The following is a 27,793-nucleotide window of genomic DNA, read 5'->3' on the forward strand; positions in this document are numbered from 1 at the left end:
GGGCTATTAAAGCTATGTTTGTTAATCCGGTGGCCCAGGTCCTCGTTGTGGGCCAGCGCTCAGATGAAATAGCAATTAAGAGGGGGACGCGTCAGGGTTGCCCCTGCTCCCCGATTCTGTTTTCTCTATATAAAGATCCCCTTATACAAAAAATTCTGGCCTCCCGTCAGATTAGTCCGGTTGTGTTTAACGGCTTTACCACTAAATTGCTTGCTTATGCTGATGATCTGGCAATAACAACTGCGGATCCTCACCAAGCTATGCCTGCCCTGATACAACTGGCTAAGGAATTCGGGTATAGATCTGGTTACCGGCTGAATGAAGGGAAAATCCAGATTATTTGCACTAAAAACATCATTAAGACGGACCATAGGTTTGTAGATTCAGCCGTGTATATTGGGGTGAGGGTGAATGCCTCGGTGGAGAAGATTATCGCAGACAATTACCCACCCCTTATTGATTCAATTGAAACTGATTTTAAAAGAATTGACGTGCTTCACCTCTCACTGATCGGTAGGGTGAATGTCCTAAAAATGACTATGTTCCCCAAAATACTTTATCTATTCAGGGCTATCCCATTGCTACTAGGAGAAAGTCTGATCAGGAAAATTGAAGCCACCTTCGTAAGGTTTGTCTGGCAGTATGGCAAGATCAGGCGCTCGATTAACCATCTATCATTACCACTGGCTAGAGGAGGCTTGGCTATGCCGAACCTCAGACTCTATCATTGGACCTGCCTCCTTACACAAATGAATATATTGCTCCAATTTGATTCTTTACCTTTGGAAAGTCAAATAGAGAATCAGGGCCCCCCCCTCTATTTTTGAGCTATTGTTGGGGAGGAAGGCTTTTGGGCTGCTGATGTGTGAAGTTGATAGAAGGTACTATAGGAAAGCCAGGTATAAGATTATTGAAGGGGCTTGGGGGACTTGGAAGGCCATTGGTAAAATCTTAAATATCCCTAGAATTAATGTCAACACTAATCTTTGGAAATCCAGCCTCTTCCCTCATCTGGGCCAGAATATGAACTGCTTGGTTTGGAGGGAGCGCAGGGTAAGTTGCCTGGGTGACATTATGGCAGGTGACGTCCTCCTTAGTTTTGAGGAGATACAGCAGAAATTTGGTATCCCTCAAAATCAATGGTTTTTATATGGTTAAATTGTTCAAACACTATTAGCATTTAGACCAAGGATCATGCTGCCTCCAGGTAACCAAATGGTTGATTATTTAATTAGGGGGGGTAAAAAGATAAGTATAGCCTACAATCATCTGCTGCTCGGCCTCCGAGATGATCTGGAGAAAACAGAAGTTACATTGGCGCAGAAGCTGGGGGACCCTGATGTCGATCTAGACTTGGCCCTACTCCTTAATAAGAGAGTATTTCGGTCTTCCAACCTGAGGGCCCAACATTATAAGACTGTTTAATCTCTACCACACTCCTGCGAAACTGTATGGATGGGGGGTAAGAGAAGATGACAGATGTCCTAAATGCAACACCGGTCCTGCAGACCTTTTGCATATGTTCTATCATTGTCCCAATCTTGCCTTAATTCGTAGGGAGATAAATCTGTTTTGGGGGGGCTGCTAGGTCTTAACATCGATCTGTCCCCTACCCTGGTCCTAATAGGGACGGATGACAAACTTAAGGTTGGGAGGGATACCCAAGCCCTGGTGTTTATTTCAGTTGCGGTACTGCGAATCCTTATTTCTGCAGGGTGAAAGGATACCACCGCCCGACCTTCCAGATGTGGCTCTCCAGGTTACTGGGCATACATAACATAGAGTCATGCCTATACGAATTTAAGGGTAAGAAATCTCAGGAACTGGGCAGAAATATCTGGGCACCCCTGAAGAAATGGAGGGAGCACAGCTTTTTATCAAATTGTGAGCCATGCTATTAATGCTTGTATGAACAGTTTTTTTCTTTTCGAGCCTTGACTATCCTTGTCTTACACTACTGATCAATACCAACTAATTTATTGCATATTAAGAATTTTGTATTTTTGCATTTGGATCAATGAATTGTATATGTATTTGCTTATTACGGATATACACCTTATGCCACAAAAAAAAAAAAGACACAGATTTATTTCATTGCTTCTCCGAGGTGGTCACGTGGCTCAGGATACCGGTACACCGGTGGTTCCCAAAGTGTGCGCCGCGGCGCCCTGGTGCGCCGTGATGAGAAGCCAGGGGCGCCGCGGCGATGCCCAGGATTTCGCTCCTTTGTGCTGAAGGTGATCCCAGCCCTCACCCTCTGCATTTAAATGGCTCAATTAAGAGCTCGGTGCGATTACGGAGAGTGCTGTGGACATTGCTCTATGGTTTGTTTCAGAGTTTAAAGCAGTAGTCTTTGTTCCTGAATGAACGTTTTTGTTCATGGTAAATACAAGTTACACAAAGCTCTGGTGCTTTCCATTTTACTTTCCCTTTCGTGGAGTGTGGCGGCGTCTGTATATGGTTTCCTTCGGAGTTCCAGCCGGGTGCGTCTTGTGTCATAAATCGGAATTGCATGAATTGTAGGCAGAAATAGCTTCGAACACGTTCTTGTGGCTGACAGCACGGCAGAAAATAGAGTGGGAGAAAGCTGTCAAAACAGCAAAGGTTGTTTGGATGTATGGAATAAAGGTGGACAGCCTCGAATAAATGTGATAGCAAGTGTACAAAGAAACGGATAGCTTACAAATATTTCTTTGTGGCAAATACTTTTTGAGGGAAGGGTACTCAATTGTTTTTATTCGCAAGGAAGGAGCATTACTGTGAGGTGTCAGAGCGCTTTACATAAGAACCAGTTGTGATACATAAGGATTTAGGATTACATGTGTTACATAAAAGATACAAGCAGTAAAAAATTGCAAATGTACAAATTATAAAGTCATACAGGGAAGAGATATAAACAGAAATAAATTGCAAATGTACAAGTAGTAAAGTCCCACAGGGATGAGACAAATATAAAAAATTGCAAATGCACAGGTTGTAAAGTCACTCAAGGAAGAGATACAAATGGATAAACTCTAAGAGTCACATAGGAATGGTAGAGAGTACAAAGGTCTACTGCGGTGGTTCACAGTGTGCGCTGCGGCACCCCGGTGTGCCGTTAAAAAAATGATGGGGAGCCACGGCCCACTGCCAATTAGGTCAAGGGAGCCACGGGTCAAAAAAGTTTGGGAACCACTGCGGTACACAACTAAACATTATTACATGGAACGTTAGGGGGTTGGGGGATCCTCGAAAGAAGCGGCAGGTGCTTGCATATCTGGACAGACACAACACGCATATAGCAATGTTCCAAGAAACCCATTTTCTACCGCAACAATCAAACATATTCGCTTCCAGGTGGGCGGCACACAAGGTATTTTCCTCTTACTCCAGTTATGCTAGAGGCACTGCCATTCTAATTAGGAAACAGGTACCCTTCTCACTGGTGGGCTCAAGGAGTGATGATGGGGGCAGATACTGAATACTATGGGGGCGTTTAGGCACGGAATCAGTTACCCTGGTGTGTTGCTATGGTCCCAATGTGGATGACCCAGATTTCTACTTCACCTTATGGGAGGCGATTACCGCTATTGGGTCGAATCACATTATTTGGGGTGGGGATTTCAATGTCACGTGTGCTCCGACTGCCGATAGATCGCACCCCGCTCCGCATCATCACACTAGGGCTGGCGCACTGCTCAGGGAGATCATAGCGGATCATCACCTTCTAGACGCATGGAGGCACGTACACCCCTCTACACGGGAAGGCACACATTTCACAGCTCACTCAGCCACTTGGGCAAGGCTAGATTATTGGTTCGTTTCTCGAGGACTTGGGCCTGCCGTTTGCTCAGCACAGCACTTACCCCGTACATACTCTGATCATTCTCCTGTCAGATTAGCGCTGTCCTCAGCGGATTTCAGACCACCGCATAGTGCGTGGCGATTGAATCCCAAGATGCTAACGGACACAGTCTTCCAAGAAGAACTGCGCGAAGAAATATTAAGTTTCTTTGAACGCAACAGAGGCTCAGTGCAAGAGGTGGAAACCATTTGGGAGGCCTTTAAGGTCACACTGAGAGGATATTGTATCTCCAAAGGTGCGGGAGTACTCCGAGATATTATGAACACACTCGACCAGATAGAACGAGACCTAAAAAGTCTAGAAGAGCAGCTAAAACATGCTCCAGATCAGGAAACACAGGAGAAATTCAGGGCCAAACTCACAAAATATACAGAGGAAGCACAGAGGGAGATGCACTTTAGGGGTAAACACTGGCGAGCTCGAAGATACGGCGAAGGGGAACGGCCGGGCAAAACGCTGGCAGATATAGTCCGAATACCGCGTTACTCCAATCATGTCGTAGAACTGGAAAGGGCTGATGGGACACGCTGCTGCGACACGGCCGGTATACTGACAGTGTTCACTAGGCATTACGAAGAATTATATACCACTTCTGGTACCCCGAATATACAGCTTGATGAGTACTTAGGGGATGGGGCCCTAGGATAGCTCAGTGATGTGCATCGTCAATTCTTGAGCGCACCGTTCGAATTGGATGAAGTGCACGAGGCCATAATGGAAATGCAATCAGGTAAGGCCACAGGGATGGATGGCATCCCTGTTAAATTTTACAAAACGTATATTGACATAATGGCCCCTATCCTGCGCAAAGTCTATGAGGAGTCTCTGGAGGTTGGTTCTCTCCCTCCGTCAATGAGGGAGGCCCTCATCATATCCCTGCTAAAACCAGACAAACCGGCCCGCATCTGCGGGTCCTATAGGCCGCTATCATTGCTCAATTGTGACGCTAAGATTCTGGCGAAATTAATTGCTAAACGGCTAACTTTACTGCTGGTACACCTCATACTCCCGGATCAATCCGGGTTTGTCCCCGGAAGAGCTACTTCCCATAATCTGCGTACTCTCTTTACCATTATGAATAATGTGGCCCCTGAGCTGCCCTTAGCGGCGATTTTCTTAGATGTGACTAAAGCCTTCGACTCTGTCGAATGGCATTATATTTTTGCAATTATGGGTCGTATGGGGTTTCCACCTCTCTTCCTGTCATGGATTCGCCTTTTGTATTATCAGCTGGAGGCCAGGGTGCTGGTCAACGGCCGGATCTCATCGAGATTCTCCATCACGAGAGGGACACGCCAGGGCTGCCCTCTGTCCCCTCTCTTGTTTGCCTTGGCCACGGAACCCCTTGCTGCGCGTCTGCGCCAGCGTCACAACGCTATGGCCTTGCAATGCAACATGCGGCAGATCCTTGTCTCCATGTATGCGGATGACATCACCCTGTATGTAAAAGACCCGCAGAACAATCTGAATACACTCTTGCGAGAGTATATTGTTTTTGGCCACCTTTCCGGAGTGCAAATCAACTGGGGGAAGTCCTGCATTTTCCCCCTGACTGACTCTGTGGGGCGATTTCCGTTAGATTTCCCCCTGGAGTGGTGTACGGACGAATTCCGTTATTTGGGGATCGGCATTACCAGAAATAAGGAGGAGCTCATGCGGCTCAACTAAGGGGTGGCACTCACTCGTATCATAGATAGAGTTACCAAAATGATTAGACTCCCGTTATCCATGGCAGGCAGGGCGTCCCTGATCAAAATGGTGATCTTACCTCAGCTTTTATACCTGTTCTTGAATATCCCCTTTTTCCCAGGATGTCACTTCTTCAAGGCCCTTAGAACTGAGATGATTCGGTTAGTGTGGGGTGGTAGACAGGCGAGACTGCAATGGGCGGTATTAATTAGACCATACTCGACAGGGGGCTTCGATGTCCCTGATTTTGAACAATATTATATTTGTGCCTAGGCGCACTATCTATATTTTTGGATACACCAGCCCAAATATATGCCGCTGCTAGCAGCAGAACATTGGCTTGTTCATCCAATACCAATAGAAGGCGCTATATACATGGCAATAACTGCCAGAGAACGCACTCAGATAACAGTAAATGCCACGGTCACGGCATGGCAGCGTATAGCGCGCCAATTTGAGACCTCTATACCATACTCGCCACTACTGCCTCTAGTATATCATCCAGACATGCCCCTCTTGCAGGAGGCCCCATTTCACAAGCTGTAAGATCGCACATCCATTAAAAATTGGGGAGACTTGTACGAGAATGGGTCGTTCCGTACCTCTGACAGCATGTTTCATAATGCGCAGTGCACGCCTCTTGATGCCTTCTTATACATCCGCCTTAAACAAGGGGTTAGATCCCTGCATGACAACTTTCCGGAAGAGCCTCCGCTACTTGCACCACTGCAGACATTGATACAACAGCCATCGCCGAGACGCCTGGTATCCCTGCTCTATCGCAACATACGCACTCAACAGAAAACGGAGGCTACACCGTCCCGCTCAAAATGGGAGGCAGCACCTGGCACCCCCATAACAGACGAGCAATGGGAATTCTGCTGCTCGCAAACTGAAAGAATCTTGGCCAGCAGCAGGTTGAGGATTATACACTATAAATACCTCCATAGACTATACTACACCCCAGTCAGCCTACACAAGTACCAACTACGAGATGACGATAGGTGTGATAGATGCCATGCCCCTCAGGTTGATTTTTTGCACCTATCCTGGACTTGTCCGGTAATACACGAATATTGGGGGCAGGTGTATACAGCTTTGCAATGCATGACTGGTATAACTATAGAAGCCACACCTGTAGTTGCCTTATTGAATTACGTCAAACATAACCCACCGGCGCATCGCCATTACACGGCGCTGGCATTGCTAATGGCAAAGAGGCGTGTGGCCTGTAGGTGGAGCAGGGGGAGGGCACCTAAGTTTAAGGACTGGACTGGCTGCCAGGAACAATCTGCCCTGTATGCTGAATTGTTGCCTGTCTCGTCCAGGCCCAGGGACATATGGTCGCCGCTGATGACTTACATACAATCGACAACTCACGGCGGGGATGATTAGCGCGATAATAGGAACAAGGTTATGCACTCTTTATTGCAAGATGCCTCTTGCTGGCTTTAAGTGCAGTATGTACAGAATGCGAGGTGCATGTCCCCAAATGTTGCATAGTTAATAATTGCGACAGGAGACGTGAGGAGCAGGGCACAAGTCGTAAAAAAAGAAGTGGGGGGACGCTGTCACTGGAAGTGACGTCACGACAGGAAGTGACGTCACGAAAGGTGCCCAGCTCTTCGTCCCAGAGAGGCCAAAGAGTGAAGTCCAGCTGTTTGACAGGGGGGACGGTGTCCCCCCGGTAAAATAAGTGGGAGAACGCCCTCCACCCGCGTGGTACCCCGTCTCGAGCCCTGGTGAGGAGTGAGTTTACCTATCTGTATGAGCGGTGGAGTAGGAGAGTCAGTTGGAAGATGACGGAGAGTGTAATGTGATGGGGCTATATAACTTCCCTGAGGACTGGGTGGCCTTCCCTTTGTTCTCTTTTTGTCTCACTTATTTTTGAATGTTGTGATCTGTTGATTTCCAGAAAGACACGTCTATAAATTCCTTATTATGACGCTGCCGGCCTGAAAAGGTTGTAGGCGACTTGCTGTGTTAATTTGTATTTTTTTAGCACTTTTTGAGTACGAGAACAGTTTGACATAATACGATGCTGCCAGCCACAATGGTTGTAGGCGCAGGGCTGTGTATTTTGTGAACTACCAATAAAGGTTTGTTTGAAACTAAAAAAAAATAAATAAAAAAAAAAAAAAGTATGTGTGCAATCTGAGTGCGTGTGGTGATATTGGCCTGCCCTCCCATAGGAATGCATGGGAGATATGTGTCCATGGTAATTCCTAGTGTGAGAGGAGTGCAGGGGCGAGTTTGGTATGTGCGAACTCGTGAGAATAAATGCTGCGCAATGGTGTGCGCAGATTTATTGTGACTGGGGGAGAAGTGCCACTTTTAGAAGTTGGCTCTTTTGTGTGTCTGCCTGCCTGATGTGGAATGCATGTCTGGCTTGTGATTGACAGGGGCTGGATTGTGTGCTTGGCTCCAGGAGCCAGGGTGGGTCTGCCCGGTGGTGAATAGGGAGATCTGCATGTAGATGGGAGTGAGGAGTTGCACCTGGGACCTGAATAGGGCTGTACCTTCCCTCCACAATGCTGGCTCCGCCCCCTGTGGTGCTTCTGAGCACCTAGCCCCCACCTGACAATGGAGAGAGGAGCTGAGCACAGCAAAGTGCTCCAAAGCTCCCCCCAAACCAGTTGCATCTTGTTTTCCCCCAGCCCTGTGCTGTGTGCCAAAGGGAAAGGGGTATATAAATGTAGGAGCTGTGACCCCATGAAGTGGTTGTGCTTGTGTTCTTGAGGGGACACCCTGCCAGGAGGAACCGCCGTGGGACCCAGCTGCTGCCTCCTGAGGGTCCCTGTGTGCTGGCCTGCCTGGCTGCGCTTTGCTGGCGTCTCCCCAGCACTAAGGACTCTTCCTTCTAGACTTGCCAGGGACTTTGTGGCCTCTAGCGCCTGGGAGCGCTGTTGTTTGGATTTCTCCAGGGGAGAGAGGAGCGCGAGGCTTGGCAGTGCTGGGACTGCGATTGTCCCAGAGGGAAACCCAACATGGGGATTCCCCCCAGGGCGTGAGAGGAGCGGGTGCCCAGCCCCATTTGGCCTGTGCTGCACGGGAGCCTACCCCACATTATACCTTTGCGACAGAGGTGGGTGCGCACCCCACGGTTTGGGAAGGAGAAAGAGCAGGTGCCCATCCTGCTCCCTGGATACTTGAAGGAAGCGGGTGCCCACCCCACGGTTTTGGCGGGTGCCTGCCACGCCTTGATTATTTAGGTTACGAGCGGGTGCCCACCCCGCATCGCCGCCAAGCCCAGAGAAGGATCACCAGCAGGAGTGGTACAGACGTTGCCGGGCCGCTGCCGTAGCGACCCGGAAGCCAGGCGGCCCTGCTTGGTTGTGGGCGGGGCCGCGTGAGGAAGTGACGGTGGAGAAAGGGAGGACGGAAGCCTCCCTGCCTCCCAGGACGTCCCGGTGCAGTCAGGAGAGCTCCCCGGCGAGACTGCACCTGGGGAGGCGTCCCCAGAGCTGAGGAGAGGCGGGCTTACCGGGGCATATTGCCGGTGCCCTCCCGTGGCCTCAACGTCATTGCGAGAAGGGAGCCCCCAGTTAAGGGGGGGGGCTCCACAGCGCCGTGTGGATGCCCGAGGCATCAACAGAGGAAGACCGGAGCCCTGGAGCAGCGCGAGGAGACTGCCGGTGAGTGGGGCCCAGTATTCTACTTTTGGCTTGGGGGTGTGTCGGGGCACATTGTTGGTGCCGCCCTCCCCCCCCTGTGGTTGCTCTAAAAGGACCCCAGGTGGGCCCACGCATTCTTCTCCAGCTGCCCCAATTGGGCAGTGGGAAGCTGCAACGTGACTGTATTGGGGTAAAGAGCTCAGTGGGGCTCACAAGGCACAGTGGTGCAAAGGCTCATTTTTCTCCAGCTGCCCCGGTTAGCAGTGGGCAGCTGCAACGTGTGCGCAATTTGTTAGGACGAGTCCCAGTGAAGGACTAAGGGCGCAGGAGTGCCAGTGCCCACATTTCTACCCGCTCAGCTGCCCAGCAATTAGTGGCCAGCTGCAACGTTTAGGCTGGCGCAATTGCGCACTTGGTGTTTGCTGCTGAGGCAGCCAGGGGGTCATTTGAGAGGTCCCCCTCGAGCCCTGGCTGTCTGGACATGGGGCATTGGAGCCCAGTGTAAGGCCAGTTGGCCTGGGGCCAGTTGTCAGGTGTTGTGCCCCCGCTTGTGGCACACCGTATTTATGCCTAAATGTGATGTTGACTGCACAATGCCTTTGTGTCCTGTTTTATACCTCTGAATGTGTTTTATGATTAGGAGGTTGTTTTTCGTATTATGGTTTATGCTAGTGAGGTTATGTTTCACTGTGTGAGTTACGCCTAATGTGATGATTATTGCCTAGGGTGGTTTACATTGCAGAACCTCATGCTAAGTTCCTAACTTTTACCAGTAGTTACTGGTTGTGCTCTACATTTATTATTTGTGCTACATTTACAATTAATGATTTATGATTGTTCTGACAGTGGCCCAATTGGCCCTGTCAGGTGTATATAATCCCCTGTAGATACTGCCCAGTGCCAGTTGGCACAGTGTAAATTGTGTGATTATGATCTAATGTGTTTATCGTAATGCAAAGGCTATTTTTTATATATAACCTTGTGTGGAGTTCCTTTTGTGGTGTGCCCAGTGTGTTGCTGTTGTGTGTGTGTGTTGCGCAAACACTTTACACATTGCCTCCGGGATAAGCCTGACTGCTTGTGCCAAGCTACCAAGGGGGTGAGCATTGGTTATCTTTGGCGTGCAACTCCCTTGCCCTGACTGGAGTGGTGGTCTCTGCCTGGCTTTGGCCCAAGCCTTAGCCAATCAGAGATCCCATTTCTAACAACCAAATGCTAGTTCCTTGGGTCTATTATTACCAGCTAAACAATTTTCCCACCAATACCAGAACTTTAGGGGCTCCAGCCTTCCAAACATGTACTGCAGAAACCTACACAGCCCTTTCGAGGCCTAGAGGGTGGCAACAGCCAGAAAGCTTTGATCCAGCTGAGGGGGGCAGCATTCCGCTAACTCTTTCTCTTCTGTTGCAGAGGCTTGCAAGTCATTTAATTTAGTTTGTCCTTACAGCCCCACGCCTGGTGCATAGGAGCCAGAATACAGCATTTCCTTCCCTGGTGAGATCTATCATGACAGATAGATAGGTCTTACAAATTGTTGAAAGGGGTTACTCCCGCCTTTCATTTCTTCCCCACCCTATCTTCCTCTTACACCCTGAGTGATTTTCAGCGGAGCACTCCACAATCCTGATGCAGGAAGTCATTCTTCTTTTGTCCTAAGGTACCATTGAGAAGGTGCCAGACTCGGAGAAGGGGGAATGATGCTATTTGCTCTGTTTCCTCGTTCCAGTGACGGACTGAGGTCTCAACCCCTCTTGGATATCCTCGCCTTTAATGACTTTTGTGGAAGAACAAGTTCAAAATGCCGACCTTGGCTGAGGCACTTTCAGCTGTAGAACTAGTAGTCTGGATGGTATTTCTGGAGTGCTGGACACTTATTTCCAAATGCCCATACTACAGTCCAACAGTATGGGCATTTTGATACACTTCGACCACTTGAATAAAGGTCTGTTGTACAATTTTTGATCAATATCTCTCCCTTGAGTTCTGTGGAATATCCGGGCAGACGACGCCCAAGACATCTTAATCGCCTCTGACTGGGCCATGAAGGTGTGGTATCCAGCACTACGGAGCCTGAGCATTCACCTCCAGATCGATCTACCACTTCGTTCGGAATTCCTGTCTAAGCAACGGGTCATGGTTCTGCATCACAGTCTCCACAACATACGTCCCAATCCATGGAAATTGAGCGGTGGCAATTGAATACTTTTGACTTGCTACCTGCAATGGTTGGTATCATCCTTGTGACCAGGTGACCTTTCATAAAATATACACAAGGACACATTTGTTGCATAGTGTGAGGCCTGAAACACCGAACCCTTCCAAGCCAAACTTTCAGATGTGTGTTATTTTCTTAGCCCAGCAAGGATCTGTGATGGGCATGTTGAAATGTTATTTATCAGCCTTTACAGCCTTTCTGTGTTTACTGATCAACAGTCATTGTTTAAGCATCCCGATGTCAAATGTTCCATATAAAGATTAACTCCTATATTCCAACCCCAAGTTGTTTCTTATGTCACACTACGATCTGTACTTTGTTTTTTCCCCCTTTTCTATATTAATTTTCCATTATATTTACTTAATTCGGCCATGTATATACTATACAGAAGGTCCACTTCATCATACAAACAAGTTTCAAAATAGAATTGTGTGAAATTGAAAATCTTCGTCCTTTATAATCTCCTTGATCCCTGCTTGTTCAATGGTCACTCTTCATAACAACGTATGACCCCATCTCAGCTGTCTAAAGCTTGAGCGGTGTCCCCACTGCCTCCTCTCATTCGGTAAGATCGATTCCTTCTCTAGGAAACCTTAGGCCATGCACGAGGCCGCTAGTGTGAGGCTAGGGAGAGGTGTGGCGCCGCGGCCAGGGCGACTGACGCTGGAATCTGGGGATCACTGTTCGATCCCCGGCTCCGGCGGCAGATTAGCCCAGCACCATGTGACTCTCGGCAATAGCTTGCTTAATCTTCCCGACGGCCCCCAGCGCCTAGAGACCCTTACGGGTGATTGTGCGCTTTACAAATGTGGATTATTATTATTATTATTATTATTAGTGTGCTTCTCTCATCCCATCTGCCAGTGTCCCTTTATGACTACAGGGCATGGGCAGGCATAGTGGGGAACTCTGTGCGCTATGGGTCTGAAGCATATGCGTCCTCCACTTGTTCTTAATGTTGCTCATGTGTATGCTTTTCAAGCCATATCACAGCTGTTCTTTATGATTCTTTAATCTAAAGACTATCGTCCTCATTGCGGGTTATGACTTGGTGATTATGTCAGAACATTAACTGAGCAAACAACTGGAGCTTTGGTGCAACCATGCTGCACCACTTTTTTTTGTGCAAACTAGTACTGAGGACCAGAGTGGTCTTCATACCGGAGGTCAAGACTTCCTTACATACTAATAAGTAAATATTATTATGGGGCAACCTGGTATCAGTGCAAATCTGGGTATATATTCATAGAGAAACAATGGTTCCCCTGGGAGAAATATTTTCCTCTTAAGCTCATATGCCAAAAACAACTGATATTCTTCAGTATATTAGAATGGGCTTTTTAATTACTTCATGATGATAACCAATATACAAAAAAACAATGTAACTGGTGCTTGAAGAAATGGCACAGTGAGAGTGGCAAGTGACAAAAGTTCAAAGCTGTCAGTGTTTCTTAAAAAAGAACAATATTCTGGTAACGGTGGTGACAGCGTAGTGTAGTGATTCAACCAAAAAAAGTCAAGATTTGTGTTCAGTTTTATGAAATTATAATAAAGTTCAGTTAACCAATTTGTTAATCGACATTTCCACCCATCCAGTAACTCAAACATGGGTCTTCATCAGGATAAAGGGGGAGCCACCTCCCTCCCATTGATAATTAATACGTGGAAGCCTTCTTGGGGTGAATAACAAGTTGGTCTGCATATATCTGCCACCCAGAAACAGCAAATGTTCAAATCATAATAATTTAGTTTGTCCTCATATGTATTGAAGCAAAAGCTTTCCGATGCCAAGGATCATTGGAGCTGTTCCTGTGTGGCAGATGTATGTAGGCCAACATTTTAGTCTCCATTGGGTTGACCTAAAAGAAGGCATTGAACTTTTACATCGACCACACAAGAAACCATTGAGTGTATGATTTCATTTTTGTGTGCTTCTAAGAAGCAAAGAAGGGGAAAATTCATGAAACAGCCATCAGCGGTACATACCTGCTGCTCCATGTCATCATGTCAGGAGGCGGAACAGAGCCGTGACTGAGGCGATTTATGCCATATTCTGGTCTGTGGGAGTTATTGCAAAGCGTTTTCCGGATCCATTCTGGTGCCTTTGGAGATTCACAGTGTGGGGAATCTGCAATTAGAATATCGACCAGAAAAAAGTGTTATGGAAGGCAAGTAGATAGGTTTTTTGCCTTTTTTTCAAGTTTCTTTCTTTCTTGGGTAGAGGAGTTGGCCTAACAGCTAGGGCGGTCGACCTCGAATCTGGGGAACTGGGTTCGAGTCTCAGCAATGACTCTGAATATCCTGTGATTCTGGGCAAATCACTTAATCTCCCTGTGCCTAATAAAAATGATGTGTCTCCTCATGTAACGTAACTGGTGCAATGTAAAGCGCTCTGATACCCGATTCGGGTCAAGTTTGCGCTATATATAAAAAAAAGGCTACCTAAACCTCATTTGCAGGGAGGGAATAGTTCTGCCAGAACTTTTTTTCTTTTTGAAAATTGAAGACTGAACCATCCAATTCCACCTCAAAGAAAATCTTAACTGATCAGCAGCACAGCCTAGTCATTTTATGTCTATGCCCAGATTACGACCCCACTGTGAGTTACATTTATGTCACATTTCAGGCAAAAAGTCTAAAGGACCTAAAGGGCTTTTAGCCTTAAGCATTCTAGAGGAAAAGACTGCCTGTGTATTAATTCCTTCCCCAAAAGCATAAAAATGACATCAAGAGCGCAAATATGAGTCTTCCTCACAGTCTTCTAAAGTGGAGACGTCAGTCTGAGCCTTCCCATAAGGTTCAGACTACTGATCCGCCACCCTCTTCTGGGTCAAAATCAGTGACGCTCGTTTTGCTTTACCCTTCAGCTGTGACTTGAAGTCGAGCACATAAACCTCCATCTAAGAGTCAATGTCATCTGCTTCCAAACTTTCTATAAAAAAAAACTAACTGAGACAGACGACTGTCTTGTTGGCTGCTAAACTGACTTTATGCGTCAACAGCATCAATTGCCATGTCATTGACTGTTGCACACCATCAGTCTGCGGCACCACTGCCATTAGTCTGATCTGTGTCTCCATCGTTGATGGTAACCCCACCTATACTGTCACCACCAGTGGCACCCTAGTTGTTTCAACATCAGTTCCTCACTCATCAACTGCCACCACCAATTGTATTCTCAATTGCGATGCAATCATTGGCTCCTAACCAATTGACTGTGTCGGGCCCGACAGCACCTGAAGTGGTTTTGCATCTCTTTTCATACTGCTGGATCTGATCTGATCAGTAGTAGGCTGTGTCACATCTCGTCGGTAAACCTCTTTGGTTGTCCTACCGTCATGTGCATCAGTCTTTTTGATATTTTATGCATTATCGCTTTTCAAACTTTTCTTCTCTTGCAAATCAGGTTATGAGACTTTACAGCAAAAGGGTTAGGACTTGTATAAGGAATAAGACCCTGCCATATTCGAAAAAAGGACTGGCTTTCTCTTCAGGCATGATGACGTTCAAGATAACCACAGAGCCACTGGGGCTATGGATTTAAACACCTGTTATATTTTTGGGGAATTATAAGTAAAGGCTTTATGCCATAGATTTTGTAAGTGCAGGAAGTGCTATCACAAAACACCTCTTTACCCACATCACAGAGATGACAGGCAGTATGTTTAGTTTAGAGCTACTGCTCCACAGCAAAGTATCGTCTATACTATATATATCCAGAAATTCATCCTACCTTCACACTGCACTATCAGATAATGAAGGTGTGTCGCAACCAGCGATTGTGTCAACGGCCTGGATGCCACTACATTCAAGATTTCAACCTCACCATATTTTGTTGACATACCAGTAGCAGCTGTGCCACAATATCTCTCTTCGATGAGAATTTACTAGGAGAGGGTATGGTTCATGTCAGAACCATTATGAAGGAGGTTCAATTTACTCTATTGGCACTGATTAAAGTGTTCATGGACTCTTTGAATCGAAAATTTGGGAGATGCTTAATGTGAATTTTCTAAGATATTATGTCCAACAGAAGAGCTCTTTATTCGTCCTGATTTCCAAAGAGAAATTAATTACATGTCTGTTGATGATGATGATGACCTCTTAGGGGACAACACCTTGCAAGTTATCAAGATTAACACAACAACTACAGAATACTCTTCAGTGTTGTCCGGGTTAGTCTATCTACAGCATGCACACCCATCAATGGGAGTTTTTTTTTATCATACCACCATAACAGATCTCTTTCAACTTACCTAAAAAACAGCAAAGAGGTTAGAACAGCAAATCCAGCAAAGTTGACGAGGGGAGCAGTCCTCTCTCTTTCAGCACTAGAACAAACTAACCCCTTTCATTTGATCGTTCTGCTTCCCACTCAACTATGTAATTGGAAGGCATGATCCATAATAACCTGTTAAACTGGCATAACATAACATGGAACAAGTGGAAGCTAAATATTCATTGGCACACCGTAAAAGCAATACAAAACTACACCAACAGTCTCCAAATTAAAAGTTCCACAAACACCTACAGGAATTGAAAGATTAGATTTTGAAGTTCTCCTGAAATGCTCCATAGATATTGGAACCAGAGCACAGAAACATCAGGATTTTTATTCCAGGTTCTTTCTAAGTACTGAAGAAATCGAGAGAATGCCACTTTTACTGGACCTTGTAGAAACTTCGCTTCTGTAAGGTCATCCTTCGGGATTTCCATCCTTTCGTCAAAAAGGTGACTTCTTGTTTCCATTGATTTAGTGTACCTATTTTCATATTTCCTTGTACACTCCCAGCACAGAGAATACCTCCACTTTATGATATATGGACAGCATTACCAGTTCAAGAACTGCCTTTCCTATGGAAATCAGTTCTCTGCATTTTCACCAACTCTGTGGCATCGGTGTTGCACCAGTGAAGACAGGGTCTAGCAGTTTACCACATCTATGATTGACGTTTCTTTGGCGTTGTCATCTGAATAGTAGGAACGCCCCGTTTCAAAGCCTCTTAGACCCCCTCTTCCATTTTAGGCTCCTTTAGGGGCATCCTGTATTCTGAAGGATGCCTCATCATGAAGAAATAGGACCACTTCCCCCGTCCCTGATGGAGCTCTCCTGGCCACCATGCACAGTCTTCAGAATCAGTTGCATCATCTACAATGTCATCACAACCGGAACCCCTGCCTATCTGCCTGACAAGCTCACCACCTCCGGTGGCTCGGTGCACACCTGCAGCCTGAACATCAGCAGACTGGAGCAAATAAGTGTAAGAAATAAAAAAATAAGTATTTTATCTTTATGCACTTAGGATCTTGCACAACATTCATGTCCATCAGCACTGCCCAAACCTGCTCGAGTTTAGCGAAGAGTTTAGATCTCGTTGTACATTACACAAAAATCATTCTGTGTCCATCAAGAAACATATTCTTTCTAGATGCCCCTCTGCCAGTCATAGGCAAGGTCTGTTTTTCGCTCCGTAGGAATCACAAGGTATGCTTCTTGCCACTTCTGTTCATTCCACTCAAGCCTTGTTAGTTAGAAAACTCAAGGTGCCCATAGGCTGCATGTGCTCCTGCGACCACAATGAAGTTTTTCTATGAAGCAAACTAAACATGCAATGTCAACAGGTAGTGGGGAATCACCTTAATTAAAAGAAACACTGCAGTGGTGGCTAGAGTCCCAACGCCCTTGTAACACAAGCGCTCTCTCCTTCCCTTCCTAACCGCGAATCGCACTTCTATGTACGATTGTTTTGCGACCACAATTGCAGTCGCAAAAAATGCGCAGTTTACCACCTACTTCAAAAAGGTGGTAAGCCACTCTTAGATGGAAAGGGGTCCTCAGAGGACCCCTCCCCCTTTGTGACTGGCAACAAAAATATTTGTTAAGAGCAGGCTGTGGCCCCACGGACCACTACCTACTCTTAATAAATTAAACAGAATCGTTTCATTTTTCTTTTTTAAATGCATCCCGTTTTCCTTTAAGGAAAACAGGCTGCATTTTTTTTTAAACTGCTTTATTTAAAAAGCAGTCACAGACATGGTGGTCTGCTGAACCCAGCAGGCCACCATCCCTCTAAGTGCTGGCCATTCCCAATGGGGTCACAAATTGCGACCTGCCTCATGAATATTAATGAGGCAGGTTGTTTGCGACCCCATTGGTGTTATGTTTGCCTTGTGTGTCCCTGCGAGGACACCGTTTGTTGTTACGCTGTTCATGTGTCCCCGTGAGGACAGTGTACCACCACCCTTGTCACCAGCTGTCAGTTTGTTTTGACAGTTGGACAGCTGATGACAAGCAGAGCTGTAGCATTCCTTGCGCCCCGCTACGTGGAGCCTGTGTTGGTGTATTTACTTGAATAAAAGAATGTACTACACAAGCCTCGTGTGCGGCCAATTCTTTACAGAATTGGCGACGAGCACCAGCACGCGGACCCACCAGAAGCAAGTTCTATTGGCACTTCATCAGAGGAAAAAAAAGAAAGAATTTAGCAAAATACTATGCTGCCAAAGCTGAATACAGAAGAAGAAAAATACTTTTTTTTTTTTAAAGGTCAGTCAGCAATAGTCAAATAAGAGAAAAAGGACAATGAAATATTGAAAAGTCCAACGCGATGCATGAGAACTGAATGATAATTATTGAAGATTGAAAAGTGTCATAACTCTTTGTGGTAAAGGAACGGAATGAAAGTGTGACAGGATGTCAACCGTTGAGTAATACCACAAACTTACTACATATGAAAAACGACTGGAAGTTAATCGGTCTTGGGTGAAGAACCAACGACTCAGTGTGACAGTTCAACAGAATCAACCACCGGCATCAACTGTCAGCTGAGTGTGCGTAAGAAGCGGCAGGTGTTGTAACAGGTGATAAGATAAGCGTGCTGATGTTACGCACCGGCGGCCATCTTAAATCACCAGAAATCAGCGTTTCAGCCTATTTAATGACGCAGCCACACGTAAACGTGTCTCCATCTTAGGCTTCAACAGAAAAAAAGGAAAGTAAACAAATTTGACCGGAGCACAGGAGGAGCAACACACTTGCAACTCTTTAAGTACTATTCAGCTCACAGAAAAGTATCTGAGGAACTGTCAATAAAGGTGAGCACATTATATAGTGAAAGTTACCAAGCAGAGCTTTGCCTAAATAATAAAGGGCGGTAGCATAATAAACAGTAGCAAAGCATTCAACTGAAACCTCCTCAGGAACTATTTACAATTGGAACATACTTATGCAACATAGTCACAACAGTACTTAAGATAAAACATTAACCTACCAAAAAATGGCTTCTGGGTATTTGTGGACCTTACCACCCCCTCAAGCATTCCTGCCCACAGGTGGTGAACCATTCCTCAAGTGGGAGGAATGGACGGAATATTTCATAAACTATATCTCGAAGTTTTAAAGCAGAAAAGACATACAAAATGTTGCTACCCTGTCTAGGTGCTGGTGGTATTAAAGTATTCAATAAAATAAATAAGAAAGCCAGAGGGGAGAATGAGGGTGATGTATTTTTAAATGCAATTGACGACCTTAACACCTACTACAAACCTACAGTTTGCGTAGGTGTGGACATGTATAAATTCTTCCACAGGAAGCAAGGGAAGGATGAGTCCATTGAAGACTATGTGTCAGCACTAAAAAACCTTGCTATCAATTTCCGTTTTGGAGGTCTGCACGATAAATTCATGAGGGACCAAATTGTCATGCAAGGGTCAAATTCCAACATACAGGACAATTTGTGGGCCAAAGGTGAATACCCCCTACAGAACATCATTGACATTGCGAGGATAGCACATCTTACACGTCTTTGCGCCAAAGCAGTTCTAAATGAAAGCAAAGAAAAGAAGGAGGGGGAGACTGTAAATAAAGGAACAGAATTCAGACGTAATCCCAAACAAACGTGGAGCAACAAAGGATCAAAAAGTACTTACAACAAACCTTTTGAGGGCAACAAGAGGCGTTGCTACAGGTGTGGAAGCACTACCCACATGGCAGATGACATGAAATGCCCAGCTCGCAGCGTAAAGTGTTCATACTGTGAAGTATTTGGACATTTTCAAAAAGCATGCCGTAAAAAATATGCATGCTCAGTCAAAGTTGTGGATGAGGAGGCAGCAGAATACCAAGACACATCAGGAGAGGAAGATGTTAACATGTTTGTGCTGAGCATAGAGGAAGATCAGATCAACAAGATCAATGACGACAGCATGCTTAAGAAGAAGAAGCCAGTCTGCAACATGACCATTGGGGGGGGGGGGGGGGGTCGAGATCAGTATTGTAGCTGACTCAGGTTCGCCATACACAATAGTCACCAACAAAGTGTGGGAGGAAAAGTTCAAGCCTAGGATTGGTGGACAACTCGAAAGACCAGGCATCATCATCAGGTCCTTCACAGGTGAACCAATTGATGTATGTGGTTTCAGGAAGCTAGTTTTCGAGTTCAAGGGAAGGCAATCCACTGGAAAACTGTATGTGGCTGCGGTTGGACCATCAGTGCTAGGGAGGATGGACCAGGGTAATCTAGGAATCATACTCGACCCCAGCAAGTCTGATCCTGTTTTGGCAGTTCAAAGCAAGGATGACTATGGCAAATCCATGCTGCACAAATACCCGAGGGTTTTTAGCGGTAACATAGGTGCACTGAAGGGGTACCAACATAGAATCCATGTAAATCCAGATTCCAGTCGTACACAAAGCAAGAAATCTACCGTTCTCTATCAAAGATGAGCAAGCTGCTTGAAGATGGCACCATGGAACGAGTAGAGGCCTAGGAGTGGGTTGCACCATTGGTCGTGTCCAAACGTCCCAATGGAAAATTGAGGTTGTGCATCGATCTGCGCGACCTCAACAGCAACATAGTCGTTGAACAATTTCCTCTCCCAAGGATAAACGAGATGTTGACCAGCACCAAGGGGGTTAAGTGGTTTTCTACAACCGATTTGAAGTCAGCCTACCACCAGGTACCCCTGCATCGCGACAGCAAACACCTTACTACCTTCATCACGCCCTTTGGATGTTTCAGGTTTACCAGGGTACCATTCGGTTTGGCTTCAGCTGCGATGATGTTCTAGAGGCTAATGCATCACGCCTTCAAAGAAGTCTCTGGAATTCTTGTGTTCCAAGATGCTATCCTTTTAATGGGTAAGAAAGACCGAGAAGGAGCATGATACGAAAGTAAAGCAAGTTCTAGATATCCTGGATGCCGAGGGGTTAACAGCAGAGCACAAGAAGTGCACATTTGCATGTAATTCAGTGAACTATCTAGGTCATGAAATCACAGGAGTGGGTATAAAACCTAAAAAATAACTCCTACATGCAATTAAGAATTCACCTGTGCCAAGCAACAAGGATGAGTGAAGATCCTTTTTGGGTCTAGCTGAGTTTTATGCGTAGTTTGTAAAAAACTTTTCAAGCAAGACATTCGAATTGAGACAACTTCTTAAGTTGAAAAACAAGTTCCAATGGAGGGAGGTGAGTCAACAAGCGTTCTGTACATTAAAAGAAGAAATGTGCTCCGCCTTACCATTGCAAGGTTTTGACCCGTCTCTAGAGAAATTTGTCACTACAGATGCAAGTTCCAAAGGGATAGGAGCTGTACTCACCCAAAAAGACAAAAAGGGTGGAGTGTACGATAGCTTTTGCATCGCGTGTCTTGACCACCGCAGAGGAGAAATTCTCAGTCATTGAGCATGAAGTACATGCGTGCGTATGGGCTCTGGAACATTTCAGACAATTCATTTGGTGAAACAAAGTCACGCTGTGCACCGACCACAAACCCCTAACTAAAGTGTTCACGACAAAGGGGCTGTACACGGCGTCGCCAAGGCTGGCAATATTATCAGTGCGCCTGTTTGACTATGATTACGACATTCAATATGTGCCAGGCATATAGAATGTTGTAGCAGACTTCTTAAGCAGAGTGCCAGTTGAGCTTAAGGACACTGACAAACAGAAGTAGGCAGATAAGTCATGCATAGCCACCATAGATGGTTAAATTGATGGTATTTCTAAGGACGTATGGTTGAGTGAGCTGGACAAGGACAAAGACTTAAAACAAGTGGTGAAAATGCTAAATAATGGGTGGTCATGTAAGGGCAAGTTATCCGAGCCCCTGCGACACTTCTGGGAGGTCAAGGATGATCTTTCACTCAAAAATGGTCAGCTATTAAGAGGGGGTAGAGCCATCCCTCCCAGTAGTCTCAGGGGGAAAATACTGAACTTGTGCCACAAAGGACATATAGGCATAGGGAAAACTAAGAGCAGGGTCAAAAACAGCTATTGGTGGCCTGGCATTAGTTTGGCAGTAGAGAGGATGGTCAGAGATTGCACCCTATGTGTTAATTCAGACAAAACGCAGATCACCTTCTGACCACCACTTCACCCCATTCCGTGCCCCTGTATGCCCTGGGAGAGGATGGGGTGGACATAATGGGTCCCATATTAGAGCATATGGAGCAATGGTATATCATTGTAGTCATAGACCATTTTTTCCAAGTGGCTCGCACTCAAGATTGTTAAGAAAGCAGAAATTGACCTCAATTCATGTTAGAAGTGTTCAAGGCTTATATGATGAGGAACCAAATTGAACACAAAACTACCTCTGTTTACCACCCAGTGGGCAACGGTGCCGTTGAACGCTTTAACAGAGTACTCAAGGGCATAGTACAACTGGCCTGCAGCAACGGCCTGAGTTGGAGACAAGAAATTCTTAAAACGATCTGGGCATATCGCAAAACACCCATGGGCTCCACTGGCCACAGCCCATTTGAGCTTATGCGGGGAAGGACACTGTTGTCCAAAGATAATGTGGGTTGGACCCTGGCCACGAAAAGAACACACTGGTCAGCCAACCTGATTAAGGAGAGCTTGATACGGGTTCAATCCAGTATTAAGGCCAAATACGACCTAAAACATGGCTGCAAACCTGTTGAGCTCAACATCGGGGACTCTGTCAAGGTCAAGAAAAGTGGGCACATAGGCAAAGGTCAAGATAGGTACTCCCCACCTTTAACTGTACGCGAAGTGTTCTGCAATTCCGTTCTCTTGAGCGACGGCAAAGTGTGACACTTCTCTGCCCTCTCCTTCTACAATAAAACGTTGAAGGAGCCCACCAACGGGAAGCCCTGTAATGATTCCAGTGAGTCTCCCGCGACCAGGAATGGCAGATGTAAATCCACAGGTTTATCTGACGATGACTCTGATTTTGAATCCTGCACCACCGATGCCTGCTTACCCAACACAGCCGTGCAGCCCGCCATCGCACCCGTGCGTGTTTTACCTGATGGAAACACTGTGAACAGACCCGGAGGCAACTACCTGCCACACTTGTGCATGACACCTCGCATCCCACCACTACTAGCAGAGCAGGCAGGAGGTTGCTACCTCCCGTCAAACTGGCGGATTACATTTGTGAGTAACCCCACTCACGCCGCTACCACATGTTTTATGCCATTCGTTAATTCCCTCTCTCTTTTTCTCTCTCTCTCTCTCTCCCATTCTCACTTTCTCTCTCGCTATTCGTGCTTCCTTTCTTTTCTTGTGTCCTCCTTCCTTTCCTTCTTTTTCTCTTTGCAAAGGAGGAGGATGTGTTATGTTTGCCTTGTGTGTCCCTTCGAGGACACCGTTTGTTGTTACGCCGTTCATGTGTCCCCCGTGAGGACTCTTTCCAAAGGAGGAGGATGTGTTATGTTTGCCTTGTGTGTCCCTTCGAGGACACCGTTTGTTCTTACGCCGTTCATGTGTCCCCGTGAGGACAGTGTACCACCACCCTTGTCACCAGCAGTCAGTTTGTTTTGATAGTTGGACAGCTGATGACAAGCAGAGCTGCAGCATTCCTGGCGCTCCGCTGCGCGCAGCCTGTGTTGGTGTATTTACTCAAATAAAATAATTTACTACACAAGCCTCGTGTGCGGACAATTCTTTACAATTGGGAATGACAGTGTCTGAGACACTGTGGTACATTCCATTTTGCGAGTCTCAAATTGTGAGTTGCAAAACCATGCAATTTGCGACTCACAAAATGGAAAGGTCGTACATCTGGCCCCTAATGTCTCCACACCAATTTATGCCTTTCTTTTCCATCTAACCAAATCGGGGATTATATATCCTTCTCTCGGGTACATATGGCTGCCATTTTAAAATGTTTCAGAAGATCTAAACGTCTGTCTTTACGTTCTAGAATAGTAAAGGAACGTGTGAAGGAACATTTCTGAACGTTTCCACACTCTACTATGCTTGCCCATGATAGAACCTAATATCTCTAATCCTTTTGAACTTGTTCATAGGGTTTCAATTCAACATCTTTTTTAGAAAATGTACATGTTCGCCATCACCACTGCCAGGCAATTTAGTAAGATTAAAGCGTTCCCGCTTTCAAACAACTTTGATGTGTTTCTTAAACAGCAGGATGTCTCTCAGAACTCATTCAAAATTCATTCCTGATGTACGTTTTTGAAGGTAAAGCGAATATCGATTTGTTTTCTCTTTTCGTGCCGCCATGCACTGTAGCAGAATTGCTGTTGAACCCTTCGGACGTTAAAAGATGTTTAAAACTCTACTTGGGTGAGGCTTCCCTAAATCAGACAAACTCTGCTGCTTAAAAAAAAAAGCAAGGACAAATCCCTGCAAAGCAAGGCTCCCATGTCTTAAAGCAAAGCTTTTTTGTATGGATTGCTTTTTTGTGTTACTAGAGCTGGCACTCGTGTGGGTAGCCTGCTCTCTGCTGGGGTCATCGCTGTCTCTGCTAGAGGCATGGCACCTACAATCACTCGGTTTGCCAGAGTGCCCTTGAAAACACCTACAAAGTGTCAGCATGAACAACAATACTTATTTCTCATAGTATTACTGCTTTGACGAACATGCCACCATGCTATTGCGAGTGGGTAGGTAACACTTTGTAACCTGTTTTGCTTAAGGTAAGCCTTATCCCTGCATGCCACTATTACTGTTCTGTTACTTCTTTGTGTTTATTGAAGCTTGTGAACATATGAAATATCCAACACTGAAGAAGAAAATGTTACATATTTGTAAATTACTGTTCCCCAGCTTTGATATTTGTAATTTATTCACGTGTAAATCACCCTCCTCCCCTTCCACGGGGCTCTGCAATTATTTAGTCATACAAATACCACATACATGGAATCCCTGAGTGGAGACCGCTAATAATTTAAGCACGTGAATTTATAAAACATATCAACCCTGACAACTGCAGATACAGCCATGTAGCTTTTTTCATACCGTATTCCTCCTTGACATTGAACTTGCTATAAGTGTTTAAGCCTGGGTGACATTTTGTTTAAGCTCAACACAAGTGATTACTGTTTGTCTTAGGCGTGATTTGGTCCCATTTTCTGAAGGAAGTAGATCATACTAAGTCATAGCGCTACATGTCGTACCGGCATTCCGTGACTTTTTTAGGCATTTCCTTTGCAGAAATGACTCAAGTTTCACCAAGGCCTTCATGTACGTGTTGTGCGTTGTGTGCTCATGTTCTGTACACTACAGTCTGTAAAAAAGAATTGCTTTACAGAGCACATTTGTGGTTTAGAGGTGTCTTGTTTGTATTCATTCCTCATGATGTCTCTAATTAAACTTTAATACACTGTTATTACTTCATCTCTTGTTCTCTTTTTTCCTAACCAGGCACCTGGTCTTCTGTGTATGGGATATTCTGTTGGAAGTCCTGGTGCTTAATCCTTCCAAGGACTCATTTACCAGACATGTGTAAGGCCAATGTCACACTGTCGGTGTGGAGAAAAAAGGACAGTGTACTTTGTGAGGTTGCCATCTCTACCATTTCTCACCAGCTGTGTTTGTATTCCTCATGGGCAGGTAGTGAGGATGGAGAAGTGCTTGTGACTGAAGCAGTTGGATGGTGGACTCCCGAGTGGGTAGAAAGTGCCCCGATCACCACCCAACAATGGACTGCCCTTCCTTGGCTGCATCTGCGTACAGCATGTTCGACCAGACCACATGTGGAGTTCTGCATGAGATGACTTTCCACTGTAATCCTGGTCCCAAGTGAGAACCTCTGTACCATGTCTCAGATCTGGACATCGAACATTGATGGATTTGTTGCAGATTGAATGAGTTAATGAAGACGAGAACACACACAGTATCCGGAACCATGGCCCACATAGTCAGTAAATAATTGAGCTCCAACCTCCCTTAGGAGTCTGGAGTAGACGTGCTACGTGTGGGTAGCAGGAATCCAGATGTTGGTGTAGAAACGGCTCCTGTCACTAGGTGATGGAGAAGATGTGGAGCTAAGAGGAAGAGTGGCTTATAAGTTTGTCTGAAGGACAACAAGAGTTGCTGCTGATTTGTTGTAGCTGTAGAGATTTTAACTGGAAGACATGCCCCTTCGGAACACTAGTTATGTTTGTGTTTTGGGGTGTGATATTTCTTTAGGTAGGTGAATATGAAAACTAAGAGCAGGGTGGCCAGTCTAGGCTGCCGAATGTGAAACTATTTAAATTAAATTGAGTGTTTGTAGTATGCTTGCCTTTCCTTCACTCCTTGCCATCGACTACCTGGCTGTTGCTTGCTCTCACTTTTGTTTGCTTCCACCCCTCACAAGCCTCCCTTTGCCTCCATGGTATGGTATTAACTTCTTAGGCTTCATTATGCTTATACAGCATTGCCCCCCTCCATTGCCTATGCCTCTGCCCTTTAAAGTTCAGCTCAAGTGCCAGCCACTTCACTCCCTCACAACACTGGTGTTACTTTCCTCGTTCTTAGTATCACAGTTGAGCACCCTCTTTCAGAGCTGCTGATTACCTCCTGTTCCGGTTAGCACCACACTCTGCAGCGCCATTGGTCCCACCCCGCAGCTTCCTGCTGTTGAGTCTTTTTTTCTAGCTCTTGCAGTCCTCTGTGCAGTTCAGCTCTTCTTTCAGTAGCCCATGCTCCAACCCATGATGGTGCTGGTGAGAACCATCCAAAACACAGTTACTGAACAGCTCTGTCGCTCATTCATGACCAGCATTCTGTACTTTGCCTCAAGCCACAGAACCTGTATGAGTGGGAACTCTGGTCGTAAGAGCAGTAGCTTGTTTGTTGCAGTTTAGATAAAAGGTCACTTGCCCATCTTTTTCAATACTGTGCATTCAGCTGCTGGGACCCTAACCTCTGTATATGCTTACGAGTGCTGCTGTGGTCTGTTCTGACAATATGTATGCCTTCGCTTGTATGTTTGGGAGCTCCAGTCGGACCATGAAGAGGTTGACGAGCATCCTAAATAGCAGTCAAGACAAACCGTCTTTAGAGAATGTACATTCCAGGTTTTGGGTAATCACTCAGTAATGTACTCCCTTACACAACATCATGTAATTTTAATCTGGTTGTACTAAAGAATTCGTTTATATCAGTCAGGTGCATGCGAGCTCTAATTTAGCTGAGTTCTAATAATGCTTAGTGGTCTGTAACTAGAAGTTCGTGTTTTATGTTAATTTTAATCCTTATGTGGTGCCCAACCATGCAGATTTGTTAGAACGCCAGCCCATTACATCATTTGCACATGACTTCTATTTGCATTCTACTGTCTCGTGCACCAGTGTTACCTCTGGTAGTGTACGGTGGATTTTTTCCAAACCACTTATTGTTGCTAGTATTATCACTTTTGTCAAGAGATGAGGTCCAGGACATCTTCTCAGCTTGTTTGGTTGGGAAGCTCCAATGAGTACCCACAGTTATCCGCCATCTTTGATTCCATCCATCACAAAGAAGACTGCTTTAGAATCGGTGACTATGCTAATTCATCTCGATGTAGGTAAACTCTAGTTACATCATACTAAGTCCACAAACGGAATAAATCGTTGTACTGCCCATTCTTGTTAATGGCCATTTACCTCGGTGGTACTTGCAGAGCCTTGGAATGTCGGTTTTATATTATGTTAAGTGTTCTTGACATCAGATGCACAAAATCATTGGATGGTCACATATAAGACCAAACGACAACAAATGCACACTTTTCCCTGTGATAAATATTTTGAATACCATTTTAGTGTATGAATTATATTACATCCACTGTCTGCGTACAATTGGATATTTCGTAATGGTGAATATGCTACAATCGACATTTATATTTTGGTCTGTCTATATATGTTTATTTATATATGAAGGTTGAGTAGCAAAGCGAATAAATAAATTAACAACAACATATGTATTATCTGTGTGTTTACCTGTCATGCTGATTGAGTTTTACCTTTTTTATTGAGCTTAATTTCCTGGCATTAATTGAATAGCTCAGACATTAGCAAAAACTGAGTTTGTTATACAGGATGTCAGCAGCAACAGTGGTCACCTAAAGGGAGATTTCTGCACATCCACCTTTTGGCACTTATAGCAAGTTAGTCTATAAGCTACTTCATGCTATCGATTTCAGCCAGATAACAGTGTACTGCATACAGAAAGCGGGGGGCACAGGATACTGC

General features: G+C 45.5%; 1 protein-coding gene across 1 annotated transcript in view; it reads left to right on the forward strand.

Moving 5' to 3' along the window:
* The window catches only part of SNX19 (sorting nexin 19), a 264,785-nt gene extending 237,268 nt beyond the window's left edge, over positions 1-27,517 (forward strand). Inside the window, exons 11-12 of the mRNA XM_078681942.1 lie at positions 25,002-25,082; positions 25,191-27,517. Coding sequence (XP_078538068.1) covers positions 25,002-25,082; positions 25,191-25,194 — 85 coding nt within the window. The 3' untranslated portion in view covers positions 25,195-27,517. The remainder of the gene's footprint in view (positions 1-25,001; positions 25,083-25,190) is intronic.
* The last annotated feature ends 276 nt before the right edge of the window (positions 27,518-27,793 follow it).

The sequence above is a fragment of the Lissotriton helveticus genome, chromosome 3_1 (genome assembly GCF_964261635.1).
Source record: "Lissotriton helveticus chromosome 3_1, aLisHel1.1, whole genome shotgun sequence".
Classification (NCBI taxonomy): Eukaryota; Metazoa; Chordata; class Amphibia; order Caudata; family Salamandridae; genus Lissotriton; species Lissotriton helveticus.